At 42.7% G+C, this 18,373-nt stretch overlaps 1 protein-coding gene across 1 annotated transcript in view; it reads left to right on the top strand.

Annotated features, from left to right (window-relative positions):
- Nucleotides 1-265: 265 nt before the first annotated feature.
- The window catches only part of calcr (calcitonin receptor), a gene marked incomplete at its 5' end in the record, with an annotated part of 36,838 nt that continues 18,730 nt past the window's right edge, over nucleotides 266-18,373 (top strand). Inside the window, 9 exons of the mRNA XM_080787069.1 lie at nucleotides 266-367; nucleotides 1,498-1,563; nucleotides 6,581-6,737; nucleotides 9,206-9,313; nucleotides 12,846-12,949; nucleotides 13,866-14,028; nucleotides 14,498-14,608; nucleotides 15,157-15,269; nucleotides 16,853-16,944. Of these exons, the coding sequence (XP_080643195.1) occupies nucleotides 266-367; nucleotides 1,498-1,563; nucleotides 6,581-6,737; nucleotides 9,206-9,313; nucleotides 12,846-12,949; nucleotides 13,866-14,028; nucleotides 14,498-14,608; nucleotides 15,157-15,269; nucleotides 16,853-16,944 (1,016 nt within the window). The remainder of the gene's footprint in view (nucleotides 368-1,497; nucleotides 1,564-6,580; nucleotides 6,738-9,205; nucleotides 9,314-12,845; nucleotides 12,950-13,865; nucleotides 14,029-14,497; nucleotides 14,609-15,156; nucleotides 15,270-16,852; nucleotides 16,945-18,373) is intronic.

Raw genomic sequence — 18,373 nt, forward strand, 5'->3', positions numbered from 1 at the left:
TGGGCTAGCTGCGCCATTCCATTTCGCACACTCTCAGAGTTACAGAACCATATAAGGTTCCATTTGGTTCCAAACTATCATTTATCTGGGGACCCCGTGGAACTCCCTCGAGGTACCCCCCTGGGGGTGCCCGGACTCCACTTTGAGAACCACTGCTGTAAGGGGCTCTCTTTATCCAATGCTATACAAACAGTAGCCCACTTCTAGTTGTTCCGTGTCAGAGTAATGGCCCCTTTAGAAATGGGACTCACACAGGGACAAAGCAATGAAGCCCGAAGCAGCGAAGCAAGCCGTTATCTCTGACAAACTCAGAGTCGCACCACTCCACTGCGTGGCGCGGTGTTTGGATGCAGCTCCACCGTGGAAAGTGAGGCTCAGAGCAAAGTGATGAATGAGCCCGCCCACTATCTTCGTTGGACTCCTTTTCCCTGTTTGTGGTTTGCTTGGATTGCCTGTAATTTGTCATGTACCTCTTTGGTGCCCTTGTTTTGTGAATAATAATGGATACGCTCCCTGTATGCCACCAGTACTGTGCACACTGCACACACACTGACATACTGTCACATAGGCATACACACGTGACATGTGCACGCGCACATACACACACACACACACACACACACACACACACACACACACACACATTTCTTTGCATTCACATTTTACAAGACATTTCTTGAACACAAACATTAGTGGATGCGCAAACTTGAAAAAAAACTCTACAACAAGTGAGTGCTTCAGGATACAGATCACGGGTACAGAAAGCATCGCCTCCATATATGGCGACTGCCAATTATTGCAGACACTGAACAGAATTTTGACGATGCCTTAATTAGCTCTCGGCTTGGGCATGCCTGCAATCTGCAGGCCCCTCACGACTGATTTGTGGACATTACCGAGGCTTCCAAATATGAACACAAGTAGTTTACATTTGTAGCCAAGCTGTATAATAGCATCCTTAAGACGCTGGTACTTAAGCACCTTGGTAAGGAATGCCTCTTCCAGACTGTGGTCAAATGTACATGCCGCTTCCAAAATGGTCACTTCTCTACTGTCCTCATCAACAACAACAATATCTGGTGTATTAGCTGTGACACACACACACACACACACACACACACACACACACACACACACACACACACACACACACACACACACACACACACACACACACACACACACACACACACACACACACTACACTAAATAAACTTGAACCTTGAACACAAACAAAGTGAAACTTTACTGCTCTGAAATGTCAATACCGCATCTCCTCCCGCGTCGAATTTGCATTTCCGATGAACGATTGTTCCCTCCCGAGGGCAACGGCTATAATCCCGCTGTGAAACACAACAGAGGCAGCAGATATTTCTGCGTGAATGTTTTTTTTATGCAACCTGCAATTTCACAGCAGATTTGTTTATTTATTTCCACATAGTAATTAGTAATGTCATGTCATCACTTATTTCCTTTTTTGTCGCCCTCTCTCTATAGATGATTTTCCCCGGAGAGAAGATGCATTTGTCAAGCGTTCCCTGGGTGCTGTTGCCGTTCACGCTGGTAAGATCCTCTTTTTAACCCATTCTGAACGGGAACCCATTTTGGTGTTAGCATCATGTTATGCTTTAGCTATTGAAAAATAGCAGATCTATATGCTCATAGCGCGCCACCGAGTGGCGCGCTACGAGCTTGTAGGTCTGCTATTTTTGAAAAATCGAAGAACGACTGACATTTTTTAGAATCTGATCTCAGGTCAGAATGGGTTAATCAGACCAGTGTGTGTCCAGTGGAAACCTCGTGTGAATCTGATCTCAGGTCAGAATGGGTTAATCAAAGTCGAGCCTCTCGGAGACGACTTAATTCTCTCGTCATCATCGCGTGAGCTTCAACATTGAACAGATTTGGTCCGACGATTCTGTGTGCTCGGCATGAATGTGAAAGATTCATTTGGTATAGTTCATAACTAACATTTTCATCACAAATTGGTTCAACTTCTTAATTACAAGTGCGGATGGAACAAAAAAAAGACCCTCAATCCATGACGGCGTGTTTCAGCGTGTGTGTGTGTGTGTGTGTGTGTGTGTGTGTCTTGAGTATGTGTCTGATTGTGTGCGTGCATACGTGCCTGGATAATTTTGTCTGTGTTGAGAATGTAAGTATTACGCTTTTACAGTCTATGGTACTACGAGAGAGATAGAGAGTGTGTGCGCGTCCGTGCGTGCGTGCATGCGTGTGTGTGTGCGTGCGTGTACTGTATATTATGCATTATTGCGCATTGAAACAATGCAATATGGCAGGATGAGGCATCCAGTCCACTACAGAATGTCCACTACAGAATGCTGTAATTGATGTGAAGTCTCTTTATTCCCGACGTCTAACATTTAGCAGCCTGGCGAGCATATATACTGTGCGCCGTGCGGTATTTCCTGTCATGCCAAATAAAGTGCTGGTCCATCCATCCGTATCAGTGTGAAATAGAAGCTCGCTATTTGGGTTGCTGCTCAGCATCAAGTCCGACACGCGGACGGGGTGGTGTTGGCATGCGATCCTGACACATTTTTCTACGGTTCTGTTTTATGTTCCTATATCATTATTGTTTTTTCTCTTTTTTTGTTGTTGTCGCGCTTCAAAACTGCCATGGCGAAGCAAATTAATTAATGGATTGTGATAGGTGAGGAAAGACCTTGGATTGAGGGTGAGGACCCTCTCTCTGTCTCTCTCTCTCTCACACAAAAACACGCACACACACACACGCACGCACGCACGCACACCACACACACACACAAACCTCTCTCAGTCAGTATACTGATCATCTATTGCTATTCGTGGTGGCCTGGTGGTCGTATGTATGACGTCATTTGCTTCAATGGTTGGAGTGACATCATATGTACGGCTGCTAAACTGCTACATGAGACATCGAGCATTCGGGAGGGGGCAGAAGTCACTGACGCTAACACAACGCCGTCATCCTATGGCACTACTACAGCACTACAGCGCCGAAGGGGCCGTTCGACTATAGAACAGGGTTTGTCCAACGGATTCATAATGTTATCACTGCATTAACTATAGTACACCTTATTAGAGACCTGCGGATGGAGTTTTTTTGTCACCCGCAAACCGCAAATTCATTATCCGCCCGTTATCCAACCGCATTAATGATATCATCATATTTATATGAACCCATTTTGGTGTTAGCATCATGTCGTGCTTTAGCTATTGAAAAATAGCAGATCTACAAGCTCATAGCGCGCACGCGCTACGAGCTTGTAGGTCTGCTATTTTTGAAAAATCGAAGAGCGACTGACATAGAAGACATTTTTAGAATCTGATCTCAGGTCAGAATGGAAAACTGTCAGGATGCAGAAGACATGTTTAGAATCTGATCTCAGGTCAGAATGGAAAACTGTCAGGATGCAGAAGACATGTTTAGAATCTGATCTCAGGTCAGAATGGAAAACTGTCAGGATGCAGAAGACATGTTTAGAATCTGATCTCAGGTCAGAATGGAAAACTGTCAGGATGCAAAGAAGACATTTTTAGAATCTGATCTCAGGTCAGAATGGAAAACTGTCAGGATGCAGAAGACATGTTTAGAATCTGATCTCAGGTCAGAATGGAAAACTGTCAGGATGCAAAGAAGACATTTTTAGAATCTGATCTCAGGTCAGAATGGAAAACTGTCAGGATGCAGAGGACATTTTTTAGAATCTGATCTCAGGTCAGAATGGGTTAGCCGCACCATCCGCCAACCGCGGTTATCCGCTAAATCAGCCATCCGCTGCAGGTCTCTACACCTTTATCAACCGTGAACCGTATACGTGTTCACTTGGAGCACGCATACGGCAACGCAGGACGGTGCAAGACATGTCAGGGGGGCCATGGAAAGTAGGCGGGGACTAATATTTAATACGCAGCTGGAACGGCGCTGAGGCGGTCGGCTCTGGTGGCCGTCACAAAACACTCGGCACGGCGACTCTGGCTCAAGGCAACCAGAGACGGTCGGCAACCAGCGCCTCCGTCATGGTCACGGTCATGGACACACAAAAAGCAAAGGGCTTCCCTATAAACGTGTCGGTGGTTTCACTTCCGCGTTTCCTAGTATGTCTACTGATTATCACATAATTATTGGCTCTATTCCAAGCTTCTGGTCACGTACATATTCTTGATTGACGGGCTGGTAACATTCAAAGCCAGTGGTTTGTCTGTATCCATCCGTCTCTATGTATCTCTGACTGAACCCCGCAAAAGTATAGACCAATCGGTGAACCACACCCGGCTCATATGTCACGCTGCGACACCAACTCATCCTGCTACATCATAATTATTCAGCTCTATTGTATGTACTGTACAATTGTATACGATATAACTGAATGATATGTTGTCATGGTATCGTTATATTGATACCAGGACACGGACACGGGATATTAATATTGCAAAAGAAGGGGAAAAAAATGCAAAAGGAAAGGAAAATCGTCCTCCGTTTCTCTGTATATGTTAAAGGGTAAGATAAGACCACTTTTCTGGAGGTTTGGGTTGTTTTCTTACACCTTGTTATGAGCAAACTAGTCCAGTCTATGAATTATTTCGCTCCCACTCGATTTGTCACTCACTTTATGCAATGTGCATACCCCTCTATAAAAATACATACGATCCATCTCCGCATACCCTCCACACACTATAGCAGATCCATTTCCTCAGCAGAAAACTGTTAGCTTCTCCTTCATTATTCAAATAGCAATGCATCAATCATGGTGCAGGCCAGCTAGCCAACAGGGGGGTGGGTTCACCAAAAACATTCCCTCGTAATATGGCGTCGTGGTATATACATAAAAGAGTTTGTGAGAACCCATCAAACAACACTACGATCTGGGCCCAAAACATTGCATTTTTACGGCCTGATTATTTGCTGTCTAATTAGTCAAATTTATATTTGGACACGCCCCCGGAGGCTTTTGTGGCCATGCCCCAGTTTAGACCAGGTGTTGAGCGACTACAGGAGATAAATGTATAAATAAGTCGCTGAGAGGCGACGGGACGGGCCAGGTTGTCAGTCGCGCTCCGCAAACAAAAGGATCTCGCTGGGTCCAAAACAATGCGTTTAAGGTGTTTTATTGAAGCAAGGTGCATAACTAAAAGGGTGCTCAAACATAAAGCAAAGTATAGCCACAGCGATCAAACGTGATCAAAGTAAATAAAAGAAAGCTAAATAAGCGGTATAAAGCGGTCAACAAAAGTGCGTCTTCCCACACAGGTGAACTAAGTGAGGTATTGAATGAATCAGGTCCGCCCCTATGCCCGTCAATCATCCACGTTAATCACCAATCATTTCATAGACCAAACATATACTAAACCAATTCATGGCTCCTACACCAGGCACCACCTTGTGTCATAGATCACCCTGCCTGTGACTGGTTTTGTTGTTGCCGTTGTGGCCTTTCCCCTGCTTTGGCCAGGTAAGCGTCACTCTCAGAAAAAAACACTGAGACCTGAAAAGACGGGACTGAAGAGAACATTGACCATAAATAATTGCTGGCCAAAATGATTAGATTCACGTAAAATGACATGGGAAAAGTGTATAAAAGTGAGCCTGGCATTTTATGTGGTTTAATTCCTGGCCAAACAACAAATAAAAGACATGCTTTCAGAAAGCAACCGAGAGGCATTTACACTGTATGACATCATTTTAAAGTGCACTTCCAAATGCAAACCATCCACCACAGATAAGATTCCTATGGAGAAACTGACTACCCTTATCCCTATACACTTCTCCGATGCACATAATTGTGTTGTAAATGTCAAAATCCCCATCACATTTTGTACAGTATTTTATACTGCTGAAGCTGATTAAGCACATGCAGTAGGCCTATACGTTTATTTAGACATCAGTGGTTATAGTCACTCCTATAAATTTGAAAGTTTCTAATTCGTTTCTGCAGTATATATATATATATATATATATATATATATATATATATATATATATGCCCCTGCTGCCCCAGAGGCCTTGCCATGCAGGTTCGGCTCGGTTCGCCTCTCAGAAGCGGTGACTTCTGGCTTGGCTGTGGTTCCGCCCCAACAAATTCAGTTGGCAAGCCTGTACACGTGTGTGTGGGAGCCAGGGTGATTGTGTCCCTGTCGCGGCACATGCTGCTGAGAAGATAACATGAACCTCAGCATGCGTTTTGCTCCCTCCACATGAAGCTAACTCTCTGTCGGGCGAAAAAGAAGCGGTCTGTGAACTCATGTGTGTAAATGGAAGGCACACCACGCTCCCTGCCTGCAGGCCAAATGTGGGAGGTTGACAGTCACGGGGACTACCACAATTCATCATTACACGCATAGCACACACACACACACACACATAATGTACACACACACACGCACGCACACACACACACACACACACACACACACGATCACAGACACGGATACAGATGAAAGCGGAGGCACCTGGCCACGCACATGCACCATAACCACCCCCACACACATACTCCAAATATCGGTAGAAAGCACATTTTTCTGTCTGACTCCTCTCCCTTTTCTCATCCGTCTTCCTGTGGCCTCGTTGTCTCCACAGAGCTGGGCGGTCGCTGTGTCCACAGAGACCACCCCAGATACAGCGCTCAGTCTCGGGCAGAGCATAATGGAGGGCCAGGGCGGCCAGCCTGCGTCGAGCCAAGGTCAATACAAATGTCTTGAGCTGTCCAGCAAAGACCATCTGCGCAACAGAACGGGTGAGGGCTCAAATCGCATTAGGTCTGAAGAGCCAATTTAATTATCTTGGAGCGAGTACAACTGTGAGTGGCCATTGTGACGTCTGTGTCTTGTATAGTGGTGCGAACGAGGACAGCGCTCTCTTCTTTTTTTTCCTACTCGCAATACAACATGCGCCTTCTAAGCGGCAGAGACTTTACGGTGCTCTATAAATAGAATGATAATACTAAACTTTATATGGAACGTTATTTTATGTAGCCTATTAACCACTTTAGTCCCTGTGAAAATAAAAGTTTAATCCGCAAACATGTTCACCTACAATAATGGCATTCCTGAAATGGGCCCGGGATACCAGGTTGAAAATGGCAAAAAATAAATGCTTAAAAAAAATAAGTAATTCCGTGAAACGAAGAGAACAACAGGTCATTTCAAGGAAGCAATCTGATTGGTTGAAACAGCTTTCTAGCCATGCTTAAACCAGCACAAAGGAACACCTAATTAAAACAAATAAATCTCCCAGAGCGCAGCAGACTCGGTGGCTAGGCTAGCTAGTTTCCTGGGACATTTGTGGTCGTTGTGGCTACATTTGTCATTAAAAAAATTTTTTTAGCGATGATCTTAGTTTTAAGGGTAACTGTTGTATAATTGCAATATTACACTTGAGGGTGTTTTTTATCGTCATTAATGCACTTCTGCGATGTCTTTCGGAGTTCCTGCAGCATCGCAGGCGTGCATTAATGACGTTAAAGAACACCCTCTCGTGTCATATCGCTTAAATGTAGCACGCCAATTCTTGACTGCAACACACAGACTCAGACTGGCACTCAGAATCTTATTTTCGTATTTCTCTCAGAGTCACTGTCACCGTATATAAAATCAAAAATAAATCTTTCCAGAATGGGGTCCTCTGCTCCTTCAAACCGTGAACAAAGCCAGATGATGAGTTACACACTAACCATGTTGAAGAATACTGTCTTTACAAACAGATGCACGCTGTGTGGCCGGTGCTCAGACTGTGAAACTAGAGAACAATGCATTTCGATGGCCAATTGAAACGCTATGCAAATCCTGTGCAGCCTTCACTTCTGCACCCCCAAAACACTGAGAAAAGTTAGCGAACCACAAGCCTATACTTATTGACATAAATGTAACCATTTAATGACTCTAAAACAGCTATCTGTTGGAATGAAAACCTTCTTCAACATTCAAACTGTGTTAATATGGAGAAAAAAACTAAAAACCCGCAAAAACTAAATTGAATATATTGTCATTTTCTGCCATTTCGCCATTGGCGAATTGAGGCACCTTTTCCCAGCCTGAGTCACATATTTTCAATCAGACAACATTGTATAACGGGACACATCCAAATGGGCAATTGTAAAAAAAAGAGAACTGTTTTAGCTAAATGTAATTAAATGTAATTGTAAGCCGCAGTAGCCAGAGCTGATCCTCTCACCAGGTGTTCCACAAGCATGGCAACAAAGTCCAGGGCTCGTATTTGTCAGGCCTCTCAGTGTAGCTGATTGGTCCTAAGTGCCAGGAAATTCTCTGAATGAGACAAATCTGGTCCCACTTGTCGGCATGGGAGAAAAGGCATTTTGTCAACTTTAGGAAAATACTCCTAAACAAGGAGCACTTGAGAGCTGTCCTAATCCATTAAGGTTTAGTTTCCAGTGAATGTGTGAACATTTTGAGAAAGGAGACATATCTAAACAATTAGATAGAAATGTTATGTTTTGATATTTCAGCACAATCCATTTCTAGGTTTGAATACAATCTACAAATTGCCATCCTTGTAGTCAATCTATTGCTATACAAGGATTGGTAACAATTATCACCATGCAGAATGCAAATAAAGTGCATGATTGCAACGAAATTAGGTATCTTTCTCATTCAGTGAAAGCATTACCAAAGCTTTTATTTTAAGTGCGTTAAAAGAAAACTCACTTCTTTGTGGTATAGCTGTCCACACACTATCATTGATTAATTTCTCCACCACTCAACGTGATGTTGAGTATATCCTAATACAAGAACAGACTGTATTTATGGAAATTGCAGGTTGTGCTGGAAGGATATAGGTGTCATAGATGGCCCAGGACAGTGGATGGAAGGCAATCAAAACACAGAACGGTTATGGATGAAAAACATCTACTGTATCTGTCAATGACTGTCATGCTATATATTTCGTTCATTCATTAGTTATTATTGTGGTAAAACCAAAAGATAACTCAAACTCCTTATTGAAAGTGGTTGTATAGGAAGCTTCATAAATGTCCTATTCTGAGCTAGATTTTAAGTCCTAGTCAAACTTGCTAGTATGTAGACCCAACTTGTGGGTATTTATGTATTTACACACATTCTACCGTGTTTACTATTCAAGGAAAGACAGTGGCGGACTCAGTAACACTAATGTAATATACTGCATATAATAATGCATTCGTTATAGTGACATGGTACTATATCCAATTACAACTTGACTCCCTCCCAGGTGTGTATTGTGGCGTTGTGTGGGACGGCCTGTTGTGCTGGGGAGAGTGGCCTGCTGGAACATACGTAACACAGAGCTGCCCAAGTCACCCTGAAATGGACCCTGCTGGTAAGAACATCCTGCTACTCTATATATATATATCGATATTAATCCAAACGATTATCGTCGTGAATCCCGGCGATTTAATACAAATAAATGTTTTTTTTATAGGGGGGGTTAGTACATTATGGTGTGTGTGATATGAAATGTGAGCTTTAATCATATTTGAGACAGACTTCATGCAGTCACTTTCAGTAGTAGAAGCCTGCAGAGGGGAGCTGTCTGTGACTGTGACACAGGTGAAGGTCGTTCATGCTCATTAATACATCAAGGAAGGCAATTATGTTTCTGCACTGTCAAATAGGTCTACATCTATCCTAAGATGCCATCAAAGAAAGGAAGAAAACAGTTATGCTGCTTTTGCAATATAGTTGAATACAAATTGTGAATAAAAGCTCGGGGGGGGGAAGATAAATCATTAAAAAAAGGAAATCGGTCATTCGTCTGGAAAATAATTTTGTGTTTCAAATATCGTGAAAAATCGTATTGTAACCTCATATCGTGATACGTATCGTGAGTTGAGTGTATCGTTTCATGCCTAATGCACATGTACAGGGGCTGCATGCTCACGTTCTGCGCTTTTGACTCACAGCTTCCATAACGAAAATAGATGAATTACTGTAAGAGCAGAGACCATATTACACCAGTCCATATTACACCAGTCCAGAGACCATATTACACCCATTTAGGCCTGACGTCAAAATAAAATAAAAAGTCTATATATATTTAAACAAGATTTGTGCCGAATTTTCACAATTGATTTCAAATAAATAAAAACATAGCAGATCTACAAGCTCGTAGTGTGCCACTCGGTGCCGCGCTATGAGCTTGTAGATCTGCTATTTTTCAATAGCTAAAGTATAACATAATGCTTAGTTAAAACACAAAAAGGGGTTCCCGTTCAGGGTGAACATCGACAGAGTGAGTGGGAGGCAGAAAGGCAGCAGTGGTGGGAAAAAAAGTAATAATTAGTTTTACTTAAGTAAAAGTCTCAATACGGTGATGTAGAAATACTCACTCCGCTACCAGTAAAAGCCGGGAATTCAAAATATATACTTGAGTAAAAGTACAAAAGTATTGGTATTGGTATCGAAATAGTACAAAGGTATAGAAAGTACTCATTATGCGCAACGTCCCATTTCACAAGTTTTCAAATGTATAACATTTATTTTATTTATACAGCCGATCTACTGAGCTTGTAGATCTGCTATTTTCAAATGGCCAAAATCTATATAATGCATATTTTTACAAAGTAACTAGTAACTAAAGTTTTCAGATAATTGTAGTGGAGTAAAAGTACAATATCTGCCTCTGAGATGTAGTGGAGTACAGTAGAAGTAAAAGTATTGCCCGAGTAAAGGACAAAATATACCGTCACAACAGTACAAGTAAATGTACTTAGTTATACTTTAAACCACTGAAAGCTCCATTACATATAGCGAGGGGCGGCCACTGAGAAGGCCCTTTTCACCCCACTGTAAAAAAAACTAAAAACAACCAAAGAAATAAAAAACCAAGACACGGAATGATGAAAGGTACGAAGAGATAAATATAGAAGAGAAGCTGAACAAAGGGAGACGACAGAGACAGGAGAGAAAGAAAAGGGATCATAGATAGACGGGAGAATAAAAGCGAGAGAAGGTGCATGCTACACGGAGCGCTCATGAAGGGGAATCCCCCCAGATTGGCCTTGAGTATAAGACTCCCCTATGGTTTCATTTTGTGGGAAACGTGATACCGGCGCTGACGGTTTTGCGGCGGGGGCCTTGGATGTTGCTGCAGACCTGATGAGCTGTCAGCGGAGAGAGGACAAGAGGAGGCTGAGCGCGGGGGCGCTCATCACGGGCTGATCACTGACAGGAACATCCGTGCCTCGCAGCTTATAGTCCTGTGTGTGTGTGTGTGTGCGTGTGTACTGTGTGTGTAGGCGTCAGCCCCCCGTGCAGCATTTTGACCATCGCATGCGGGACATGATTTCCAAACAGGGGATTCTTCATTTTGAACATAACAATAATGTCATGTTATATGTCTGCAGGGCTATTTTTGCTAAACGCTTGCACTGTATAACGTCAGGAATCATGCAGAGGACTGATGTCTTAAAAACAACGGCGTGGCCAAGCATTGGGGGGGGGGGGGGGTTGAGAATAAAATAATAAAGTAGGTATGCCTTTAGGCTCAGCCAGTTAGTGCACAGATCATAATAACAATGGTAAATGGTGCATTTGTATAGTGCTTTTTTATCCAAAGCACTTTTATAGATTGTGCATTAATTACATCCACCCCATTCATACACCGATGGCGTGATGTTGCTAATGTTGCTCTGGAGAGGGAAGTCTGGAGCTGTTGCCCCCGCGACCCGACTACGGATAAGCGGTTGAAGATGGATGGGTGGGTGGATGGATAGGGATACACAGATGGCGGAGGAAACCATACAAGGCACCAACCTGCACATTGGGAGCAACTAGTGGTTCAGAGTCTTGCTCCAGGACATTTCAACACTGACTCTTGGGGGAGCCCACAGGGATCGAACTGGGAACCTCATCCGGAGTGAGGTCTTGTCTTCTTGTCGGTTGTCTATCTCCCTATAGTCTACACTGACCTATCCTGGGAAAAGAATGATGATAATAACAGTTCACTCGTCTATAAGGAAAGGGAATGTAGCCATTCTTTCAGGAATTCCTTACTCGACATCAACCTCAAATGGGGAACCCCTTTTGGTGTTAGCATTATGTTATGCTTTAGCTATTGAGTGGCGCGCTACGAGCTTGTATAGGTCTGCTATTTTTGAAAAATCGAAGAACCACTGACATATATAGAAACATGGCTTTTTCAGAAAACTGTCAGTGTGTAGAAGACATTTTTAGAATCTGATCTCAGGTCAAAATGGGTAAACATAACGACGGTTATGATAACAGGTTATGTATTTCGTATTTCATCTGTTTATTCTGTCATGACACCAGATAACCCTTGTTCACGCGTCAGCCTTTTGATATCAGAGGCTATTCATATAAAGTTATTAATATTCTAGCGCTCCCTGAAGCCTTCTGCAGAGAGTCAGTGTATTGTATAGCATACCTCAGCCCCCGCATCACCTTATAAAAGGAACCGGCTATGACCCCAACATTCAGTTCTTTAATGATGGACTGCCGTGATCTTTTTCCACCCTTAAACATATTTTCTTTTCCTTTCCTTTCCTTTCTGATGGGCCACACCCACCAGTTCATTAAGTATACCTGGTTTTCACCTTAGCACCACCCACCTGAACTCGAGTCTCGCCCACAGCTGTGTGTTGTATGATAATGAGGGAGGGGCTATAGGGTTATGAATGATGTAACAAAAGTGGTGTGATTTCGATTGGGCCTTTTGAATCAAAGGCTTTCAAGCTTTCAGGAAGAAACCAAACATACACAGGGAAGACATATTCGAATATTATAAGCACACCTGGGGGTCTATTAGAGTAATGTTAACTCCATAGACACGCACAAAACAAAAAAATCACGGCACACCATCTTATATACCTTTAACGTTTTTGTCTTTTCAGAAAACGAGACCAAATATTGTGATGAACGGGGCAATTGGGTCCAAAGTCCCTCCATCAATAAGAGCAGGTCCAACTGTCTGCCTGTCTCCAAGGACAAATTAAAGGTAACCAAAGATGGACGAACTCTCTGTGATGAATGAAGTGGGATAAATAACAAGCAGACTGTTGTTCCCCGATCGCCTGATGTGTTGTCGTTGCAGCCAGGGACGTCGTGCACAGATGGACACTAGGTGGTGCTAGAGCGAGCAGTGGTTCCCAAAGTGGGGTCCGGGGACCCCCAGGGGTCCTTGAGGGAGTTTCAGGGGGTCCCTGTAGCTAAATGATAGTTTGGAATAATTTGTACACTCTCAAGAGTTAAATGAACATTGATTTTACAATATAAATTGAGGGTCCTAGAGATTGAAATGCCATTAAATGGGGGTTTGACATGCTGAGAATCACTGCCAGAGCCGTAGAAATCTTCTCTTATGGGGCATATCTCTTCAAATGGGGGGTCCGTGGGGCTAATTAGTGTCAATTTGGGGGTCCTTGACATGAAAACAGTTGGGAACCAATGTGCCTTTGCCCTCTGGACAGCAAAGTGCCCTTTTGAAAGTTAGTTTTTTGTGCAGTTTGTCAATCTTATTTTTATTTTGTACAGTCTACAGTACACAGTATGTGGCCCATGGTGACACCGACCAATTCTGGATTAAAAGCGTCTAATATATTATTTATGACCCAAAATCTATGAATCTCACACACTATTAAGGCAGCCGGCGTTTCCCCGTGCCGCACAAGGTGCCTTTTTTTTCCATTTTAGCAAAGTCTGTGCACGCCTTGTAGCCAGAATATAACTTCAAAAGGAAACCTTGAATTTAGTAAGTAAATAACGACGAGAACAGATGTCTGGAGTGATAATGGCTTCAGAAATATTTCAGGATGTTGTGTCCTTTGTGTAAAATTATTATTGTGCCCAATGCCTTGTACTGTTTAATAATGTGTTTTGTGTCTGTCAATACAAATCACTCAAACTTTCCCCAGAAGGCTGCGTCGTTGCATTTGAACGGCACTTTGGTAGAGCCCACCGTCGAGGCCAAGTTCAGTGCCATCCCAGAAGAACAGGAAATACAGAGGAAGAAAATCCTTGACGGACAATACAAATGCTACGAGAAAATGAACCGAGATCCGCCGTACAACAAAACAGGTAGACAAAGTGCAAGACTAATTAATTATGTCTCCATATCGCATGATATTGATCGTAGTCCATTAACTAAATGGCAGCTCTCAACCTTTCTCTCGCCTGTACTGGAAAATTACTCGAATGGCTCTTTTTGACTACATAACCCTGAACCTTCCATAACCTGAAGCCTCTTGCGTTTTGGTTTATGTTTTCATTATAACCACACTCACCCCTGAAGGGAGATGTACAGTATACAGTACCTTTAAACAAAGCATTTTCGTAATAATTATGCAACTCTATGGACTAATAATGAAACAAAAAACAAGTCTCAACTCATCCGGAACCGACAGCCTCGCTCTTCGTTTTTTTCCCCTCTTTGATGTTATTCCAAAATGACCCCGTAGTATAATAGGGAAAGAAAACAGGCCCTTTTGTGTGGCTGTTTTTGTTGTTGTTCTTATCAACGCCTATGTCTTCATTGTTCCTATAACAGAGCTGTACTGTAGCCGGAACTGGGATGGCTGGCTGTGCTGGGACGATACTCCGGCGGGGACGTACACGTTACAGAGCTGCCCCAATTATTTCGTCGACTTTGACTCCACAGGTGAGAACAGCGCGCTGCCCCAAAGTGTCTCCGCTCTTATAAAAGGTCTGCCGGTGCCTTGTTAACCTCTCATGATAAATTCACTTCCGCGCCTCCATTGACCGTATTTAACCCATTTCAGACCAGACACAAAGGTTTTCTGGAAAAACCTATGTTTCTATATGTGTCAGTTTCTATATGTGTCAGTGGTTTTCAAACAATTTCATGTTAATGACCCCAAAAATTGGCCACCGACCCCCGTCTGAAAATATGTTGTTCCAGGGAAAATAGAAGATCTACAAGCTCATATTGCGGCACTCGGTGGCGTGCTGTGAGCTTGTAGGTCTGCTATTTTCCAAAGGCTATAACATATTGCTTAAAACACCAAAAGGGGTTCCCGTCCTGAATGGGTTAAAGTGACCCGAGCTATAAAATATTCATTGAATCGCGGGTGAATTATTCATCAGACGTAAATGGGGGCCGAAGTTTATGGATCGTACTGTACATATTAAAATGGAAACGGTTGTTTCTACGTGTCTATTACCGTATACTTTTCTTTGTTATTTCAGAGAAGGCGACTAAGTCTTGCAGGGAGAACGGGGAGTGGTTTCGCCATCCAGACACAAACAGAACTTGGTCCAACTACACACTCTGCAACGCCAACACTAAAGAGAAGTTGAGGGTAATGCATGCGCACAGATGTGAGATACAAGTGCGTTATAAACTCAAAGCTGAGGTATGCGTCAGGAATTTGGCACGCATCTTCACATTTCGTGAGAAACGAGAAGTTGTAAGACTATAAGCACATTTTAGTTCTGACACCTATAAATATTGTTCCCGCAAGAAGAACCACATTGAATTCCTATATACTGCTAGACCACAATGCACTGCTCTCCCACATAGACCCCTGTTCCACCGGTTCAGTTCTTTTTGCTTCTTAGCCCATGAGCCAGAGCTCCAAAATTGGAACATTAATTATGATTTGAGTGTGCAAAACCATACCTATATTAGATTGTTATCACCACGAAACTTCCCCAGTTGATTACTTAACACGAAGACAATGATGTATTGTATTACAATATAACATTTAAAACGTGTAATATGCAAATGAGGCATTATAATTATAGGATAATATGCAAAAACAAAAACAAATATGAAAAAGCTATTATAGGCCTATATACTGTGGAAGAGTTATCATATATTTATTTACTTATATTCATCCTATGAACCATTTAATGTAGGTATAGTTTTGCCCAATCAATTCATAATTAACGTTCCAATTTTGGAACTGAACCGGTTCCCTTTGGGAACCAACCGGTGGTTTTAGTGATGGAAAAATAATGTTAAATGCAACGCAGTGGAGGAGCCTATGTTATCAAAGTGGAATGATGTGAGATCAAAGGTTTATACGTAACATATCTGAGCTTTAGTATAGCTAAGGCAGTCTACTTTATGTCATAATGCTTCTTGTGGTGACCCATGTGATATGCAAAGATGGTAAGGAAGCTTTCTAAAAGAATATGGCCACAGATTACTGCTTATACCTGATTATATTTGCAATTAAGAGTGTAATCTATTGAAATACTCGATGTCGGTAACGGTAATATAACCTAATGTCCCAGCAAGCATGTTCAGGACCTGGACGAATCAAGTCAAACCAACACTAGTCAGATCTGGCCCAGAATATCACCTGATTTCAATCAACATCAAGATTCTGCCCACTAAGACAGACGTCCCTGGATGAATCTGAGATCCTTAAGTCATACCGTAACTAGAGAAGGGGGGTACTATATAGGGGGCTGCCATACTGTGTTGTATGGCTCAACATGTCAGTTTGTCACCCCCTTCACATTCAGTAGATCCTGTGATCTTTTGTGGCCAGATGTAATTTCCTGGGGTCTAGTAGGACTATAGTAAATAATAATACAAAATAAAAAAGATACATATTTAGCCCCATGTTCGAATGCTCCCGCCCCCTTGTAGAAAATAGCTACATTTGCTAAAACGAAAGAAAGCAGCAAATGAAAAAAAATGAACACTCATCTTTTACTTTCTCTGATAACAACCTATAGAACATGAACCTTGGTTGAAATAAAAAACTAAAGTTGTCCTTTAAGCAATATTATAGACCCCCCACCCTTGCATTAGAGCTGCCAATAATATTTCACAGTTAAATTAACACTAAGGATATAACAGGTTATAATTGTTAATTTGTTATTCACCGTCTAATGCTAACCAGCCCTTCTTGTTTGTGTTTGTGTGCAGTCAGTGTTCATCCTCTACTACATGGCCATAGTGGGTCATGCTCTGTCCATAGCCTCCCTACTGATCTCTCTGGCCATCTTCTTCTACTTCAGGTAATTGGTGTCATGTTCTGTCACTGCCTATTACTGTACAAGTGTACATGCACTGATGATGATGATGACGATGTGCTTTATGTCGTCACTGTCTGGTCGGAACCTGGAATACTTTCCAGAAAGGGGAACATAATATGTTCCCCTTTGAAGATGGATGGATGGATCCTTTGAAATACAGGTAATATTATTACCTGTATTTCAAAGGATCCATCCATCCATCTTTAACCGTCGGGTCGCGGGGGCAACAGCTCCACTAAGAGCGCTCCAGACTTCCCTCTCCGGAGCAACATGATAGTGACTTCCTCCTGGGGGATCCCGAGGCGTTCCAAGCTAGGCCAGTGAGTCGATGTGATTCCTCTAACTGCGCCTTGGTCTGCCCCCCGGGGGTCTCCTCCCAGTGGGATGTGGTCCTTGGTCTGCCCCCCGGGGGTCTCCTCCCAGTGGGATGTGGGGTCCTTGGTCTGCCCCCCGGGGGTCTCCTCCCAGTGGGACGTGGTCCTTGGTCTGCCCCCCGGGGGTCTCCTCCCAGTGGGATGTCCCTGGAGGACCTCCCTATAGGGAGACACCCGAGAGGCATCCATAACCAGATGCCCCATCCACCTAATCAAAGGATCAATCAAAGGATCCAGCGAAGTTATATTAGTCCAAAACTATTTTTTTAATTATAGTGAAAACAGCTGGGCATCTCCAAGCTCTCACTATACACATTGTGAGCTTGTAGAAGGACTACTTAGTTTTTATGAGTCACTCTTGTGACTTGAACTACAAATTCTTATCAATATCTCATAAAAAAGGGGGGAAAAAAATAAATATGAACAAGGTTTCTGCCTGACAGTGACAATATTTTAATGACCCGACTATGTATTCTCCTTTTAATTGTTGGAGTACTTGCATTTGCTCATCTATGTGATTTGCAGCATGCTGTCATTATTCTAAATATCTAAAAGCCTTATGAATGGATGATTGACAGCTGTGTGACATGGTTTTTATTAGTTCACTACATTTTCAGAGACGTACTTTTTATGTATTATATATTATATGTGGTTGGGACTGGGAGTCATGGTTCTTATCTTGACTGGAGTGCTACCATTTAATATGTCTTTTAGCGGTTTTATCTGGCATGTTGTAACGTGTATAGCTGTAGCTTGAAATGGTGGCCTTATCAACGTGTGTCACAGCTTCTAATTTATAGTTAACTTTCATTCATTTGGACGTGTCCCCTTCATTTCATGCCAGCGTGTTTTTTTCCCCCCATGAAACTATACTCTCGAGACAGATTAATTTCATGGATATTTAGGGGTTCACAGAACGTAGACATACATAGAAATGAGTTTGGTGATAATATGTGTTCTTCTTTGGAATGTGTGTGCGGCAGCTGTGGCTCATTGCAGATTTCCATTCCAATGTGTCGCTTAACCCATTCTGACCT

This window comes from Protomyctophum bolini, assembly GCF_963924005.1.
Source record: "Protomyctophum bolini genome assembly, chromosome: 17".
In the NCBI taxonomy this organism is placed as follows: Eukaryota; Metazoa; Chordata; class Actinopteri; order Myctophiformes; family Myctophidae; genus Protomyctophum; species Protomyctophum bolini.